At 40.5% G+C, this 16,181-nt stretch overlaps 1 protein-coding gene across 3 annotated transcripts in view; it reads left to right on the forward strand.

Annotated features, from left to right (window-relative positions):
- The window catches only part of dync2h1 (dynein cytoplasmic 2 heavy chain 1), a 524,787-nt gene that overhangs the window by 273,728 nt on the left and 234,878 nt on the right, over positions 1-16,181 (forward strand). For all 3 annotated transcript variants that reach the window (XM_078222026.1, XM_078222027.1, XM_078222028.1), the window contains one exon: positions 1,294-1,383. In XM_078222026.1, the coding sequence (XP_078078152.1) occupies positions 1,294-1,383 (90 nt within the window). The remainder of the gene's footprint in view (positions 1-1,293; positions 1,384-16,181) is intronic.

Consider the following 16,181-nt stretch of genomic DNA (forward strand, 5'->3'; position numbering starts at 1 on the left):
CATTTCTTTAATGTTCAATGTGAGATTTTGGTTTAAGTCTAGTTCATTAATTGTTCTTCACATGTCAATTAAAATGGATTGCAAATGAAAAGGTAGTCACTGTGCTTCCTGCCTTACTTCCTGACATTTTTTTCTTGGTGGAGGTTGAAAAGAAGCACTGCCTACAAGAAGTGGGACAAGATGCTTGCACTCAACCACTTCAGATTAGAAGGTATGAGAAGGGAGTTTAAATAAGGCCAGCAGGAAGAGCATCTGGTTGAAGGTTTTCTGTTTTGGACAGCTAACTGAATGCTCCAGAACCTGTGAAGCAATTCCACTGATGCAAGTCTCCAATGGTATATGTGAGCATTTCCAAGATGTGCTTTACTGACAGTGATTAATGAAGAATGTTTGAATTTCAGTCCATCTGTGTGTGTGAAGGAGATAGAGAGAATGAGGCATACACATAAATAAGCATCAGGAAGTCATCACAAAATGCTAATTTAATTGCTTAAAGATGTCTCTTTATCAAATCACCAGACCTGCCTGAAGTAGGATCTCCCCTATCATTGCTATCAAATCCTTTCCTTGCCTTTTCAACCTCTGCTGAAAGGTGTGAGGAATCCATACTTCACCTTCAGCCCCAGTTGTGCTGAGCCTCAGTTCATTCTTTCCAATTTTTTCCAAAATCCAGATTCAAACGATATCAAACTCCAGAACCTCTACTTGCGTTCTTAAAAATGCCAGATCCATTCTTCAGTGATACCCCAACCCTGTACCACCATTCAGTGCTGTTAAAGGCCAGGGTCATCCCCCTTCCTACTGCAGTGCAGGAATTCTCCCAAGTGCCGCTGCACCCTGTGCCTTAACATCCCAGCACTACTAACTACCAGATATCCAGCATCAATTGACAAAATTTGCTTTTTGTTTTCTCTGGTTTCTCAGCTTTCTAAACAGAAACTAAAAATGAAATGCAATGATGAAGAAATAGATATAAAATAATTCACACTATAATATAGAGAGCTGTGAAATTAAATCCTCAAAGCAACAAGGAAAATTCCAGTATGCCATTTAATAAAAAAGAGAATTTGACATTTTCAGTCACTGTAATTCAGTACTTTGTGAAATGCAATAAATGGCAGAAACAGGTCTAATCTAATATAACAGGAAATACCTTTGTTCGTGCTGCGCAGAGCAATGGGAGACCTAATAACATTAGAATAAATGTTAAGTATGTGTCTTTATACTAATATGATATGAAGTGAGGCCAGCTAATTATAAATTAAAATGTATCTGCGTATCATTATTCAACAGGATTCTGAAAACACAGAAATCCGAATCACAACTTTGATTAGTTCCCTGAAAACTTCAGTATATGAATATATTTGCCGTTCATTATTTAAGGTAAGAGTAACCTTGGTGTGTGTATTGTTTGATTAGAAAGAACAGTTTTGCAATTTTGGGCATCTCGTCTTAACATACTTGTTTTCTACCCATTTTGGTAATATCCTTATCATTTTAGTTGCCTGAATGCTATAAAACTTGTTAACTGGCTAGAAAGCAAGCATTGACTTATTAATGAGAATGATCAAAATGTCTATTTTCTGTTGATATTTTTGACCTTGATAACTTGGCTTGTTCTGGGTAAGTGCAGACTTATGAGAGGTGTGAATCTACAGAAACCCCCCATAACAATTACTATTCCATTGATTTAGGGTTGTGCTCATTAAGACCATTTCCCCAGGGAATACCGCAACAGCGGTTGTGTCAAGCAGAGCACAATATTCACAACTAAATATTATGAATATGTTCCAGCTCCCAAATTGAAAATGGACTGCGCAACCAGGAGGTTGTTTAATTTTAAATTAAAATGTATTTCTGCATCATTGTAGTGTCTTCAGTACTTGTGGCTGGCGCCAGACTCTATTTGCTTCAGACATAAATGCAATTGTATAGGGCGTTGGTGAGGCCATACCTGGAGTATTGTGTGCAGTTTTGGTGCCCTTATCTGAGGAAAGATGTCATTGCTATCGAGGGAGTACAGCGAAGGCTTACTAGTCTGATTCCTGAGATAGCAGGTCTGTCACATGAGGAGAGACGAAGTCGGTTAGGATTATATTCACTGGAGTTTAGAAGGATGAGAGGGGATCCCATAGAAACGTATAAAATTCTAACAGGGTTCATAGAATAGAATCCCTGCAGTGCAGGAGGAGGGCATTCGGCCCATCGAGCCTGCACTGACAACAATCCCAACCTATCCCCGTAACCCCACATATTTACTCCGCTAATCCCCTGACACTAAAGGGTAATTTAGTATGGCCATTTCACCTAATCTGCACATCTTTGGACACCAAGGGGCAATTTGGCATGGCCAATCCACCTAACCCACACATCTTTGAACACTAAGGGGCAATTTAGCCCCTTAGGGTTAGAGGGTTAGACAGGGTAGATTCAGAAGAAATGTTCCCAATGGGGGGGGGGGGGGGGTCCAGAACTAGGGGTCATAGTTTGAAGATAAGGGGTAAACCTTTTGGAACTGAGGTGAGGAGAAATTTCTTCACCCAGAGGGTGGTGAATGTGTGGAATTCACTACCACAGAATGTAGTTGAGACCAAAATATTGTCTGATTTCAAGAAGAAATTAGATAAAGCTCTCGGGCCTAAAAGGGATCAAGGGATATGGGGGAAAGGGGAATCAGGATATTGAATTTGATGATCAGCCATGATCAAAATGAATGGTGAAGCAGGCTCATCGGGCCAAATAGCCTACTCCTGCTTCTAGTTTCTATGTTCCTATGTTTAAATCTGTTCATCCTAACCAGCCTTTATTTCACTGACATACTCAAATAAAAAGTGAGCCTTCAGCACATTCAATTAATTGAATATTTCTCTGCTTACATCATATATCTTTATTCCTTACATAAAGGAAGAATCCTTGATTTAAATCCAGGAAGGAAGATTGGCCATCTTATTTCTTGATTAATGGTGAACTTGAAATCCTCTGGTGAACAGGTTAGCTTTGGGCATGCTGTAAATCATGTATCTGGCAACAGGATAGCTGGTTTAAAGTTAGCTCCTCTCATTGCATAATGGAAAGTACTACAGAATCCACATATTCTTTATTATACTGTTAAAAACTGATGCTTCTTAGAAACTTGTTTATCTAAGAATCTATCCAGTAAGCACAGAATTATTTGATTAATTGAATGTGCTAAAGGTTCACCTTTTGTAAGAGTGTTGTAAATAAAATCAAGCTCCACCAGTTTCCGTGAAGTTGACTTGTTTTCTGCCTTATTTCTGCTTTCTGTTTTTGACTTGACTTCTACTTTATTACAGGTTTTGTTGGTAGGATTTAGTCAGGCAATCTAGTTTATTTTCTTCTGACAGTTTGGGAGCTCATTATTTAAATTAATTATCATTGGCAATTTATTGTTGACTACTCCGTTAGCTTTCAATAAGTACTTTGCAAAGGCCACTTCTTCAAGGTGGACGTGACCAGGTACCATTTACATACATTAGTAGTGGTCCACTTCCATCCTGAAATCAGCTTTTGAAGGAGAAAAAAAATACTAAATACACCCAATGAATTGCAGAGGTAATAACATGACAACAGAAATAAAATATATTTATTCATTATGGTTTATCACACTTCAACAGTTACCCTAGATGTTGTATTTGAATAATTTTGACCTGAGTACTTGCTGTGTTTGTGAAGGTCATTGTGGCAACATAAAGCTTGCTATTGTTTTACATTGTTTTGTACATTTGTATTGTTTTACATAAAGCAATATGCATATGGTAGCAGAGTGGTTATGTGATATGTTATGATCCCCATAGAAATGATCACTTTTAAAATGAATTTCAAACTTTCAATTGATAGATGAAAGAATGACACCTCAACATTTCATGTTTAAAACTTTTACTATAACAAATGACTGAAACAAAACTATTGACTAAACACTTTTTTTTGTAAGCAGCTTATACTTTAAACTACAGAAAGGAACATTCCCATTTTATACTTATCACATTTTGTACTCTTCACGGAATTACAGTCCTTATAGCAACCAGTCCACAGTGGCTCCCAGCTTCCAATGAGTTCCCCTATCCCACCGCTGCCGGAATTAATTTGAGTTTAGGGGTGGCATGGTGGCACAGTGGTTAGCACTGCTGCCTCACAGTGCCAGGGACCCAGGTTTGATTCCTGGGTTGGGTCACTGTTTGTGTGGAGTCTGCACGTTCTCCCCGTGTCTGCGTGGGTTACCTCCGGGTGCTCTGGTTTCCTCCCACATTTTGAAACTGGGCTGGTTAAGTGCATTGGCCATGCTAAATTGTCCCTTAGTGTACCCGAACAGGCGCCAGAGTGTGATGACTAGGGGATTGTCACAGTAACTTCATTGCAGTGTTAACGTAAACCTACTTGTGACACTAATAAATAAACTTAAAAACTTTAACTATTCCATTTTGCTGAGTAGTAACTGAGTGACTGTCTCCAGGTGTTTTCTCAGTTTTTGTAGAGTTTTTTAAATCCACCACCAGCAATAAAGCCTGTTCTAATGATTCTTGCCCCTTTCTACACCAGGATGAATTTCCTGGAATTCTTACATGACTGTAGGATGCATCTCTTTGACTAGAAACCATCTCCCTCCCGCATTCGGCTGTGGTAGCTCGTAAAGGCATAACAACGTCTTCTGTCTGCTGACCACACAGAATTGCTGCCCAGCTGTGGGATTCGTTGATTTGTAGGGAAGCCTGTAACCAGATATCAAAAGTGGCTTCCTCGTCTCTCTTCTCCCTGGCAACATGTAACAGCCTTGCATCCAGATATAAATGCTTATTAACGATTCTTCACCTCAATTCTCGTCTTAGAAGTAAATGGACAGTATACAGCACAATTGTTTACAAGCCGATACATTTGACATCACTCTGTGACTTTGGGAGACTCTAGTCATCAGATAAATGTTTGGACAACCTGGCATTGATGGAGGCATCAGACACAATGAACACACAACCAGTCCAGTTGATCCAGCCTCACGAGCATCTGAGGATCTGTGCCAAGATTGGGAGACTAATTGCAGACTAATTAAGCATTAGCCTTACATAGTTATACACCCTTCAGGCAACATCCCAGACTCCTCCAATGCCATCCCTGGGTACACCCTTTCTCACAGGCAGGACAGACCCACTAGTGGGTTGAAAATTTCCGGCTGTTCCTGCTGGCAAGATGTTTCAGTCCCACAGACATCAAATCCCTACAGTAGGTTTTCCAGCGGCAAGGATGTATACAATGGAAAACCCCATTGGTCCCACTGCCAGCCAATAGCAAGCTGTCTCTGATGCCAGGATACACACTATTGGGAATGAGGAAATTCCTGCCCACGGTGGCAATATGGTGTTATATAGTTGGGAGAGAGTAGCCTTGGAAATCCTCAGCTTTGATTCTAGAACTCATGTCTCAATGAAATAGGTTAAATATAGGCAAATAACTCTTCTGATTATCACTTACTCCATCAGCTGCTGAAGCGGTCCTTCTTTGTGTAGAATAACACCTTTACTTTATCATGGACATGTGCATCACTGAACTGGGAATACTCTGCCCCCAGGTCCTGCTGCTGACCTAAATGAGGTTGCCTCCCATTTTTGAATTGGGGATAGGACTTCCACTGTCAAGGCAAAATTCTGTCTAATGTTGAATGATATTGCAAAGTAGGGTGCAGTTGGTTCCTGATCACTTTAGGTTTGTTTTGACACCCAAATCTGGTTAGGTGCATTGACCCGAACAGACACTGGAGTGTGGCGACGAGGGGAATTTCACTGTAACTTCATTGCAATGTTAATGTAAGCCTTCCTTCAAGTTTCAATAAACTTAAAAACTTAAACTTAAATAGTTTCAGTTTGGAACTAGCAACGATTGATAAAAATGAAACAAAAGTTAGAACTGCGTTGTTCTTGCCTGCTACACCATTATCATTCAATACAAACAAGGAACTGAATTTTACATGGAGGCTATGACTCCACCCATTGGCTTTAAAGTCAGAGGAAAGCCTGCCACTACTAGATCAAGAGACCAGAACTAGATTTTTTGGTCGTCAGGTAGTCAATTGCTTGTCTCATGAATGCTTTGATCACAGAAAAGGTAATTAAGCAGTTTTAAAGAAGGTAGAAACCTCTTGACCCTGGTGATGTCTTTACAGAAGGTCACATGGTGGTTTATGGCTTTGAAAAAAGCTGTGCCTGGAAAACTGTGTTTAAAAGGTCGTAGGTTGGTTTTGCTTTGGGGAGAAAACAAAAAGGATCAACTGCCTGGGTAAAGAAGGCAACAGTTTCTGAAGTTCCAGACCGATCTGAAAGCAAAAAGTAAATGAAAGTTGCTCCGAAATTGCTTCGCGTTCTGAAATCAATTGACTACATGTTTTTTTCTGCAAAGTCTGCCTGAAAAGTAGTGTCAGAGTCATTAATTGTCTCATTGACCTGCATTGAGAGCTCAGCCTTATAACCTGCACACTATTTCAAGCACTCCATCATCTATCCTTTTCCCTTGAACCATTGACTTTTAACCTTTTGGCAGAATTCCTTGATTTCATTTTATTTGTGCGAGAGAGAGTTAGGCTATTTAGAGCAGTTATTAAATTGAATATTTATACTGTATGTTAAGCTTTACCTTCTATTTGACAAGTCTAGTTTTATGATAAAACTAATAATTTTGTTACTTATTGAAGAAACCTGGGCATTGAGTGGCCATTATGTGATTCACAGGTGTAGCACATATTTAGAATCTTAGAATCTTAGAATTCCTACAGCACAGAAAGAGGCCATTCGGCCCATCGAGTCTGCACCGACCACGATCCCACCCAGGCCCTACCCCCATATCCATAGATATTTACCCACTAATCCCTCTAACCTACGCATCCCAGGACACTAAGGGCAATTTTTTAGCATGGCCAATCAACCTAACCCGCACATCTTTGGACTGTGGGAGGAAACCGGAGCACCCGGAGGAAACCCACGCAGACACGAGGAGAATGTGCAAACTCCACACAGACAGTGACCCAAGCCGGGAATCGAACCCAGGTCCCTGGAGCTGTGAAGCAGCAGTGCTAACCACTGTGCTACCGTGCCACCATTTAGTTATATAGCCAGCTGGAAAAATAATTTAAATATATGCTGTGACCTGTGGAGTGATGGAATTTGAGACAGATGGTGTACTCCTCCCATCTTAGTCATGACACTTGAGGTTGTGACTTTTGCCCCCATGAGCGAGCATGTCCCACATCCAAGAGCTTTTGATTTCATTTGGTTTATTATTGTTACATGTATTAACATACAGTGAAAAGTATTGTTTCTTGCACGCTATACAGACAAAGCATACCGTTCATAGAGAAGGAAACAAGAGAGTGCAGAATGTAGCGTTACAGTCATAGCAAGGGTGTAGAGAAAGATCAACTTAATGCAAGGTAGGTCAGGTAGCTACAGGCCAATCAGATGGCTGATAACTCTCTAATCCCAGCAATGGCACTGGGAACAGTGCCCACTGTTGGGATTACAGTTAGTACCTGAGCAGGAGTGTCATTGGATGCCAGAGTTGGAGGTCAGTGGAGTGGCCTCACTGGGACCAGTCAGGCAGGCCCTGGCAAGGTGTGAGGGAGGGGTGATTCAAAATGAGAGCAGCTCTGTCTGCCTGGTGGAGGAGGCCCTCCATTATGTTCCAAATGCCTTAACAGGTGGTCTCAACACCACCACCACTCTCTCTAGGCCAGCAGCATCAGATTTTGCATTAATTGGCCACTTGAGGGCTTTAGTTGGCCTGAGGATAGGGTAAAATACCAGCAGAGGTGGGTAGGTGATGGGCTTGGTACCCCTACCGTCCCACTTGATTTTATGCTTTCTGCACCTGTCAGCCCTGCCTGCCAACCCACTCTTGGGTTTGGGGGGAGTGGGACGTAAAGTTCCAACCAAGATTCTGAAGTTTGAGGATCCATCGCTTTTTCCTGGTTCTTCCAATCATGTGCATAGGCATCCTGCCTCTTTTGCAATTCATTATTAATTGCTGCAGTATAAGTTATATTTGTGTTCAGTAAGGTGAATTATGAGTGCTGTGAAGGGAAGATGTAAGTACCCCTTAAACTATGTGTTTGCTACTTTGTTACTTCTGTCAACTGGGACACTGTCAAATAAAAGATCAACATTGTAAATGTGGGAAAGTCTTTAGCTGAGTTAAACTGTTAATCTAATGGGTGAAAAGATAGAGTACATTTCACACTATTGAAAGGGTAGCCTTGCCTAACCTAAGCGTAAATATTTCATCTTTTCCCATTCCTTGTATGCATTCAATTTAAACATCTGTTGAAATAGCTGTTCTGAAGTCTTATTTGTTTACTCAGGGGCTTTATGGGCTGTTGGTTGTAATCCAACTGCCTATTTCTTTCGCAACTGCTTGACATTGTATACATAATTGGTTTAAAGAGCCTGTTTGTGTACTCAGAAAATTCTATGGGCTATTCAACGGTTTCCAAATGCAATAATAGGGTTTGTGAGCTCTGTTCACAAAGTGTATAATGGGTGATGGTGGTGAGAAGGTAGGATGAGAGGGAGTTATAGTAGTTAGAACGTTCACCTGTATATAGATGAGCCGCTGATTGCCTCAGAAGCACACTGGACTAATGCTTTTTTTAAAATGGAGGCGGGCCTTTTAATCTGCCTATTCTTATTTGCCCTGTGTCCACACTTGCTACAGGCCAGCCACCTTTGGTGGCAGGTCTGCCTCCAGGTTACTAAGGTCCTGAACCCCTGGAAGATCTCGCCTGCTAGCAGTCCCAAAACAGTGGGGGAGGGTTTGTGACAGCTTGAGTAGTTCCTCCCCACTCCTTGATTCGTGTCTCTGACATAGAAATATGGTAAGAAGTCTCACAACACCAGGTTAAAGTCCAACAGGTTTATTTGGCAGCAACTGCTGGTGTTGTGAGACTTCTTACTGCGCTTACCCCAGTCCAACGTCGGCATCTCCACATCATAAAAATATGGCCCTTGGGATTCTGACAATAAGAGCAGTGATCTTATAGAGGCATATCAGATAGATAATGGGTGGAAAAGGTAAATTCTAAATATTACTTTTAAATTGAATTGAGCTAAGGACAAAGGAACATAAATTCAAATAGAATTGTTTTAAAATGATTAGATGCTGCAAAGAGAAGACTATAGCATGAGTTAAGATTTGCTAATTGGCTTTCCTTGTGTAAAGCGATGCACAGTCAGGGGAATGAAACATACTCATTCTAACTGATACTGTTCTTTTTCAATTTTCTCGCTTCCTCTCTCCTGAAGGTCTTGATGTGTGCTAAGTTATTGTTTCAAATAACCCACCACTCTATGGCACAATGACATTCTTCATATGTGAGCTTCGACTGTACATTTCGGCCGGGTACTTTACTGTAAAGGGCAATATAACTGCCTGATTAGAATCTCCATCTTATAATTTCCAAGACTAGCTGCTGAAACATTTCAATGGAGCAGCAAAGAATTCTGGAAGATACAGCTATGTAGCAAAATAACATGCTTCAGCTCTCTAGCTTCAGAAGCAATAAAAAGGTAATAAAGATTCTCACGTATGTTGCACTTTTCATGGTTACCGGACATCTTAAAGTACTTTACAGCCAATGAAGAACTAATAGTCCCAGTGAGGATTAAAAAAAAATAAGATGAGACTTTTATTTTTATTACATAGAAATAGAGTGTATTAGTAGGGTGATAGAGAGGACCAGAGAGCAATAAGGGAATTGATAATCTGAGTGGAGCAAGAAGGAAAAGAGTGTACAAACTCTGCACCAGCAGATAGGGCTAGATATTGTGAAAACAATAAAAAGACAGAATTAAAGGCTCTCTATCTGAATGTACACAGCATTCACAATAAGGTAGTTGAATTGACAGCACAAATGGAAGTAAACAGATATGACCTAATTGCCATTCCCAAGATATTGCTAGTGGGTGACTAAGGCTGGGAGCTGAATATTCAAAGGTATTTGACAGTCAGGAAGGACAGGCAAAACAGGAAAAGGAGGTAGGGTAGAACTGTTAATAAATGATAAAGTCAGTACAGGAGTGAGAGGGGATCTTGGATCAGAAGATCAAGAGATGGAATCAGTTTGGGTGGAGCTAAGAAGCAGAAGGGGCAGCAAACATTGGTAGGATAAAAGCAAAATACAATCTGAAACAAAAACAGAAAATGCTGGAAAATCTCAGCAAGTCTGACAGCATCTGTGGAGAGAGAATAGAGCCAGCATTTCAAGTCTGGATGACGCTTCGTCAGAGCAAACATTGGTAGGAGCTGTTTATAGGCCACCAAATAGTAGTGAAAATGTAAGGCAAGTTATAAATCAGGAAATTAGAGGTGCATGTGACCAGGGTCATACAGCAATCATGGGGGACTTCAATCCACATATGGGGTAAACCTAATTAGCTCACATGTTGTGGAGGATGAATTTCTGGAATATATACAAATCAGTTTTCTTAAATCTAAACAAAATAACCTACAAAGGTACAAGGGGCAAATTATGAAATATCATAAAATGTAATGTAATTATAAATTCTATAAAATGCATGATGGTAGACAGACAATGCTAGCATTTAAAAAATTAATACAGGGTGGACAAAAATTTACATTCCTTTCAGGCACAAAAGGTGATTCAACCATGACTAACAAGAGAAGTTAGAGATTGTGTTAGATCAAACAAAGAGACTTATAATGTTGCCAAAACATAGTAATCCTGAGGCTTGGGAGCATTTTAAAATTCAGCAAAGGAGGACCAAGAGAAGGATAAAGAAAGAGAAAATAGAATATGAAAATAAATTCATGAAGAACATAAAAATGGACTGTAAAATCTTTTATAAGATTTATAAGAAAGGAAAAAATTATGAAAGATAAATGTGTGCCCACTACAGGCCGCACACCACTGTACACTGATGCTATGTTCAGAAGATCAGGGAATTATATCACTTTCACAGTTTACAGCCAGAGTCAACTGGAAAGAGCCAGAGGGTTTGCGGTGATTGCATGTTTCCCCAGGGTCCATTGACTGCATGCACACCGCCATGAAGGCGCCTCCTGGATAATGCCACACTTTTATTAACAGGAAGGGATTCCAATTATTGAATGTCCAGCTGGTGTGTGGTCATCATCGACAGACAATGTAGGTATCGCCACAACTCCATCATTCTGCACAACTCATAGGTGCCAGGGTTATTCAGTGGCCCTGATGTCCGAGATGAATGGCTTCTGGGTGATGGGGGTTACCCATTGAGGAGATAGCTCATGATTCCAATGAGGGCACTATAAACAGTGGAGCTACAATGACAGCCACAGAAGCTCCAGGGCCATCATTGAATATACCATTGGACTAGCGAAAATAACGTTCAGGTATCTTGACAGATCAGGAAGGTCATTGTAGCACCTTTCATCATGTGTGTCCCACATGGTGTGCTGCACTCTCCATAACCTCATTATTCAGAGCGGATGCCCTTGAGGAAGAGGGGATACCAGATAGGAGCCACTCATCTGCCAGTGAGGGTGAGGACAAGGTGAGGGAAGACGATGATGTTCAGGTGGAAGGCCCTGGACATGATTGCATAGATGGCTGAGACACAAGGGATTGATTCCTTGATGAGGCAGAGTTTAAAGGTTTATGAGATCTTTACACAGTATGTGTCCAAATATTATTTCATGTGGAATGTGAGACTCATGTCACCATTGTGTAAACACACTTACCCTGTCAGTTCTTGACACTTGATGCATCCTGCCCTGCCTCAGACTGTTAAAACTAATCTATCTTCATAAATGAGTTCAACAGCAATTAAAAATATTTTAAAAAGAGGAACAATGAGGTCAGGGTTTATTGACGTAATAATGATGAGACATTACATTAATTACCATGAGAAACACGTCCATGTATGCCCATTTGGTGACTACTTTGAAGCTTTCTTGAAGCGTTTTCTTGTGCTTCAGTGAGGTGCTGCCCAACTTGCTTGCAGCTGCACTGGAGAGAGGCTGCTGATCTGCTATCTCCCTTGCCTTGGTTGACTTTGGCGGGCTTCCTCTGTGCAGTGAAGCCTTCAGAACCATCCCCATCAGAAGTGCCGTGGGAGGTGCTTTCAGATGGTGACAGCTGATGCTCATCCTCCAGCAGTAGATCTGTTTGGTCCTCCCATGAGTTCCCAGATGCTGGCTCCAGGCTCCCAGTCCGCCTGTCACTGTGGCATTCAGTCCCCAAGCACAGACACCTCAGTGTGCAGGTCGGTGCACACATCCATGATTGCTTCTGCAATACGTAAGGGTTGCCCTTTAACGACAGTTGCCAATCTGTCCTTGGAGGTTTGGTATGCCAAAGAGTAGGTGACTGCAGTGCACATGGCCTGGATGGATACCTCCACAGTGGACCAAAGCTCCTAACCCCTCTGGTATATCTGCTAAGTCGAGACAGCTATTTCAGGATGCTTTCTTGCTCCCTCCCACTTATCTTGAAAAGCCTACGTCTGCTTCTTCAGTGCTGGAGGCTCTCCTCTTAGCCTTCCGGCTTCTAGAGCCTGGCCACCTTCCTTAATTGGACAGCAAACCCACCCTCTTAACATTAATGGGCCAATTCAAGGAAAACCACAATGAGTGAGTGTTCACTGCACAGTGCTGCTTTCTGACCCCCAATTGAATTTGGTAGCAGGGTCCTGAAGCCCATGGCGGAAATCCTGTATCTGGATGAACTTTCTATTTATGTAGTCAGGTGTTTTTGGCCATCTTCAATCAATATTAAATTAAATTGCAAAAGAAATCGTAATTGCCTCTGGTTGAGGATACAGACAGTGTACTTCTTTAGAGAGATTCCTGTGGGGCTAACTTGAATGCAAAGGAACAAATTGAATGGTGAAAGGCTTTCATCCACCGAAATAACAGCACTCATGGGACCTGAGGGCAATTAGGGATTGGTAGCAAATGCTGGCCTTGCCAGCAAAGCCCACATCCCATGAAGGAATATTAAAAAGGTACAATAAAACATCACAGTATGCACCCTTGGTATACTATGCCTCTTCAAATTCTAGTAATTCTAAAAATAATTGATTTTAAATCCCAATTTCCCGATTAAATTAGAAGCTAACATCAGCAGGTTTAACAGGGGTGTTCCTGATGGCCTGCGTTTGCTCAATAACATAAATAAATAGAGTTCCAGCATGATGGCATAATCTTTCTTCATGGTACTGTATCTTACTAGAATCTGAAGCAAGTATCTGACATTTAACAAGATCTTCTGTTAAGAATTTTTTGGTGCATTGTGGACTTAAGAACCTATTAAATATATGTAAAGTTACTTCTGAAACTTTCTGAGCTCAGTAATTATTGGAGATATTCTTATAACAATTACAATGTAGGCATAGCATTTACATTTTAATATTTTATTTATATGTGCATAAATTATATTAAACACTGACTGTCATGGTATTAAAATAATAGGAACTACTGCTTTAGATGTTAATTCAATCGTTAGATTTTTGAAACATATGTTTGCCTGCAGCCCAGTAAACTTAACATAATCCCTTCATTTGCTATGGGAATTGGAATGTTTAAGTAAAATATGGATATTGCAATAATTTTAAATAACCAAGTTCAACTCTAAAATATTTAAACATTTTAATTTAATACATGCATGAAATATGTGCCAAATCTTGGAAAAAATCTTGTTATCTGAATGTTACGAATACCATTTGTAGTGACATTTTTTTACATTTGGTTTGATGTGCTTTACTCTGACATGTATGAAAGCCCATATGTTTTTGGGGAAAGCAAAGCCTAAATTTTATGTGGAGTGTTTTTTTTTAAGAACTTGGTTCTGGTTTAAAATAATAGCTGGTTTCCAGTAAATAATCATGTTACCAGCATGTCTGGGAGATAAACAATAGAATGGGTCAAATGTAAGTTAATTTAGAGGTGAGTAGATGCCTTGGTGTCATTCTGTGTTCAAGCAGTTAACTTTAGGTTTAGCAGAGGCTGGAGTGTAGGAAGCATCTGAAAACTGATTCAGTTGAAATCTGGTATATTGGTTAAAAGAGTTTAAAAATCTTGTTAGCTAACTGAGGGATTCCTAATAGTGAATGGGACTTCTGGTATCGCCAAGCTGAGAGATTTAGATGGAAGACTCCAGAGTTAAAGAAATACTAGGACCAGGAGAATTCAGAACTGAGGTGCCTACACTTACGGTGCTCGAGGCATTTAACATTGAAAGGGGAGTCTGCAAAGATAGGATGGTTGGAGGAAATTTGATGAGACAACATTGCTGGGAATAAATTGAAGGCCCAAGAACTCTCAACCTGTATACAAATCTTTGTAACAGTATTCAGACTAAGCAAATACTGGAGATCTGAAAGAAAAGCAAAAAGTGCTGGAAAAACTCAGCAGGTCCGGCAGCATCTGTGGAGGAGCAACAGAGTTAATGGCCAGAATTTTCCAGCCCCTTTCCCACCCCCCACTGCGAGTTTCCCTGGGGTAGGGCCAGTGAGCCATTGAAATCGCCGTTCACATAAGCAGAACTGGAAGATCCTGCTGATGTGAAGGGCTGGAAAATTCCAGCCTACATCTCAAGTCCAATAAGACAAGAATAGGAAGCAGCAGTTCCCCTTAGTTGAAGGATCAATAACGAGGTAGTGTAATTTTAAGGTTTAGAGGGGATTTGAGGAGAAATGTTTTCACCCAGAGGGTAGTGGGAATCTGGAATGCACTGCCTGGGTGGGTGGTGGAGGTGGGAAACCTCAAAACCTTTAAAAAGTACATGGATGAACACTTGAAATATCATAATATTCAAGGCTATGGGCCAAGTGTTGGAAAGTAGGGTTAGTGTAGATTTAGTGTAGTTTTATCAGTGCAGACTTGATGGGCTGAAAGGCCTTTTCTGTAATGTATAAGTCTATGATTCTATGACTATGACTTGATGACTATAACTTCTTCAGAACTGAGGTGTTTTAAGGAGTTTGTTTCGGATTCTAAAGTAACTAACTTCATTGCACTTTTAATATCTTTAACTGACTATTTAGGATAGAGTGAATTTATTAGTACTCATGTTATTTGATTCTTGTATAGTAAAGTTATTTTGTTTTGAACTGTGAACCTTGAGGTTTAATTCTTTTTGTAACTTCTTGGGTTTTTGGATTCCAAAACACAATTACAGGTCTCTGCTGAGACCATGGACATGTTTATAGTGGTATTGTGACTTTTAATTTGTGTACACTGAATTCAGAATAAATATACAAATGTAACAATAGCATGTAGCAAATATTGATTATAGATTGGCCGGTGCAGTGACAAAAGCTTGCTTTTTAATGGCTAGGGAATTGTGGTGAATTTGCCTGCGATTTCCTGGTAAGTTTCCAGAGGGGCAAAACTCCTTACTTGGAATGCAATTAGGCCTTTTATACTACATTTGTTTTTGGGCCTTAGCTTTGACTTGGATGTCTATTTGCAAAGAAGTAGTACTTTTGGGTAACTTAATATATTTGATGCGAGAAGACAAATTGTATTAAGTTGCAGAATACCATGTTGGTCTAAGCCATACAGCTTAAAAATTTCTTAGCTTCAATTCCCACTGTGCACTGAGTTAGTTGTTCATAAACATGAAGAAAATCAGGTCCTGTTATTATGTAGTGTTATTTCCTGGAAAGTGCACAGGTGTGAATGTAATGTGAGGATAGAATTTGGCTTAGACAAATAGAGCAGGATTTTCCGGCTGCGATCGCCCCGAAACCAGAAAATCCTACCCGAGGTTAGTGGACCTTTCCATGATCCGCCCCTCGCTCGTTATAATTCCCGTGGCGGGCGGAACAGGAAAATTCATCCCATAGTCAACAGAAACTCGCCGTTGAATCTCATGTCTATTTGGATGAGGTACAGAAAGCTCATTGCCTCTTGCTGAAACAGTGCTGGGGTGAGTGAACGAGCAGAACTGGGACCTGTGTGAGACACACATGGAGTTATTTGGGTACAGCCCTTTTCAGTGAAGGTACACTGATGCACGCCATTGCCTTAACCATTCTTGTGCTTCCAGAATTCATCATTGCATGCCCTTTCATGTCAACATCACATTGTACTCAGTGAAATGTCATTATGACCTCCACCATTACCAGCATGTTGCCAAGGTGATTTTAACACTACCTTATCTCCTGCTAATATTAGACAGCTGT

This window comes from Mustelus asterias, chromosome 10 (genome assembly GCF_964213995.1).
Source record: "Mustelus asterias chromosome 10, sMusAst1.hap1.1, whole genome shotgun sequence".
NCBI classification, from domain to species: domain Eukaryota; kingdom Metazoa; phylum Chordata; class Chondrichthyes; order Carcharhiniformes; family Triakidae; genus Mustelus; species Mustelus asterias.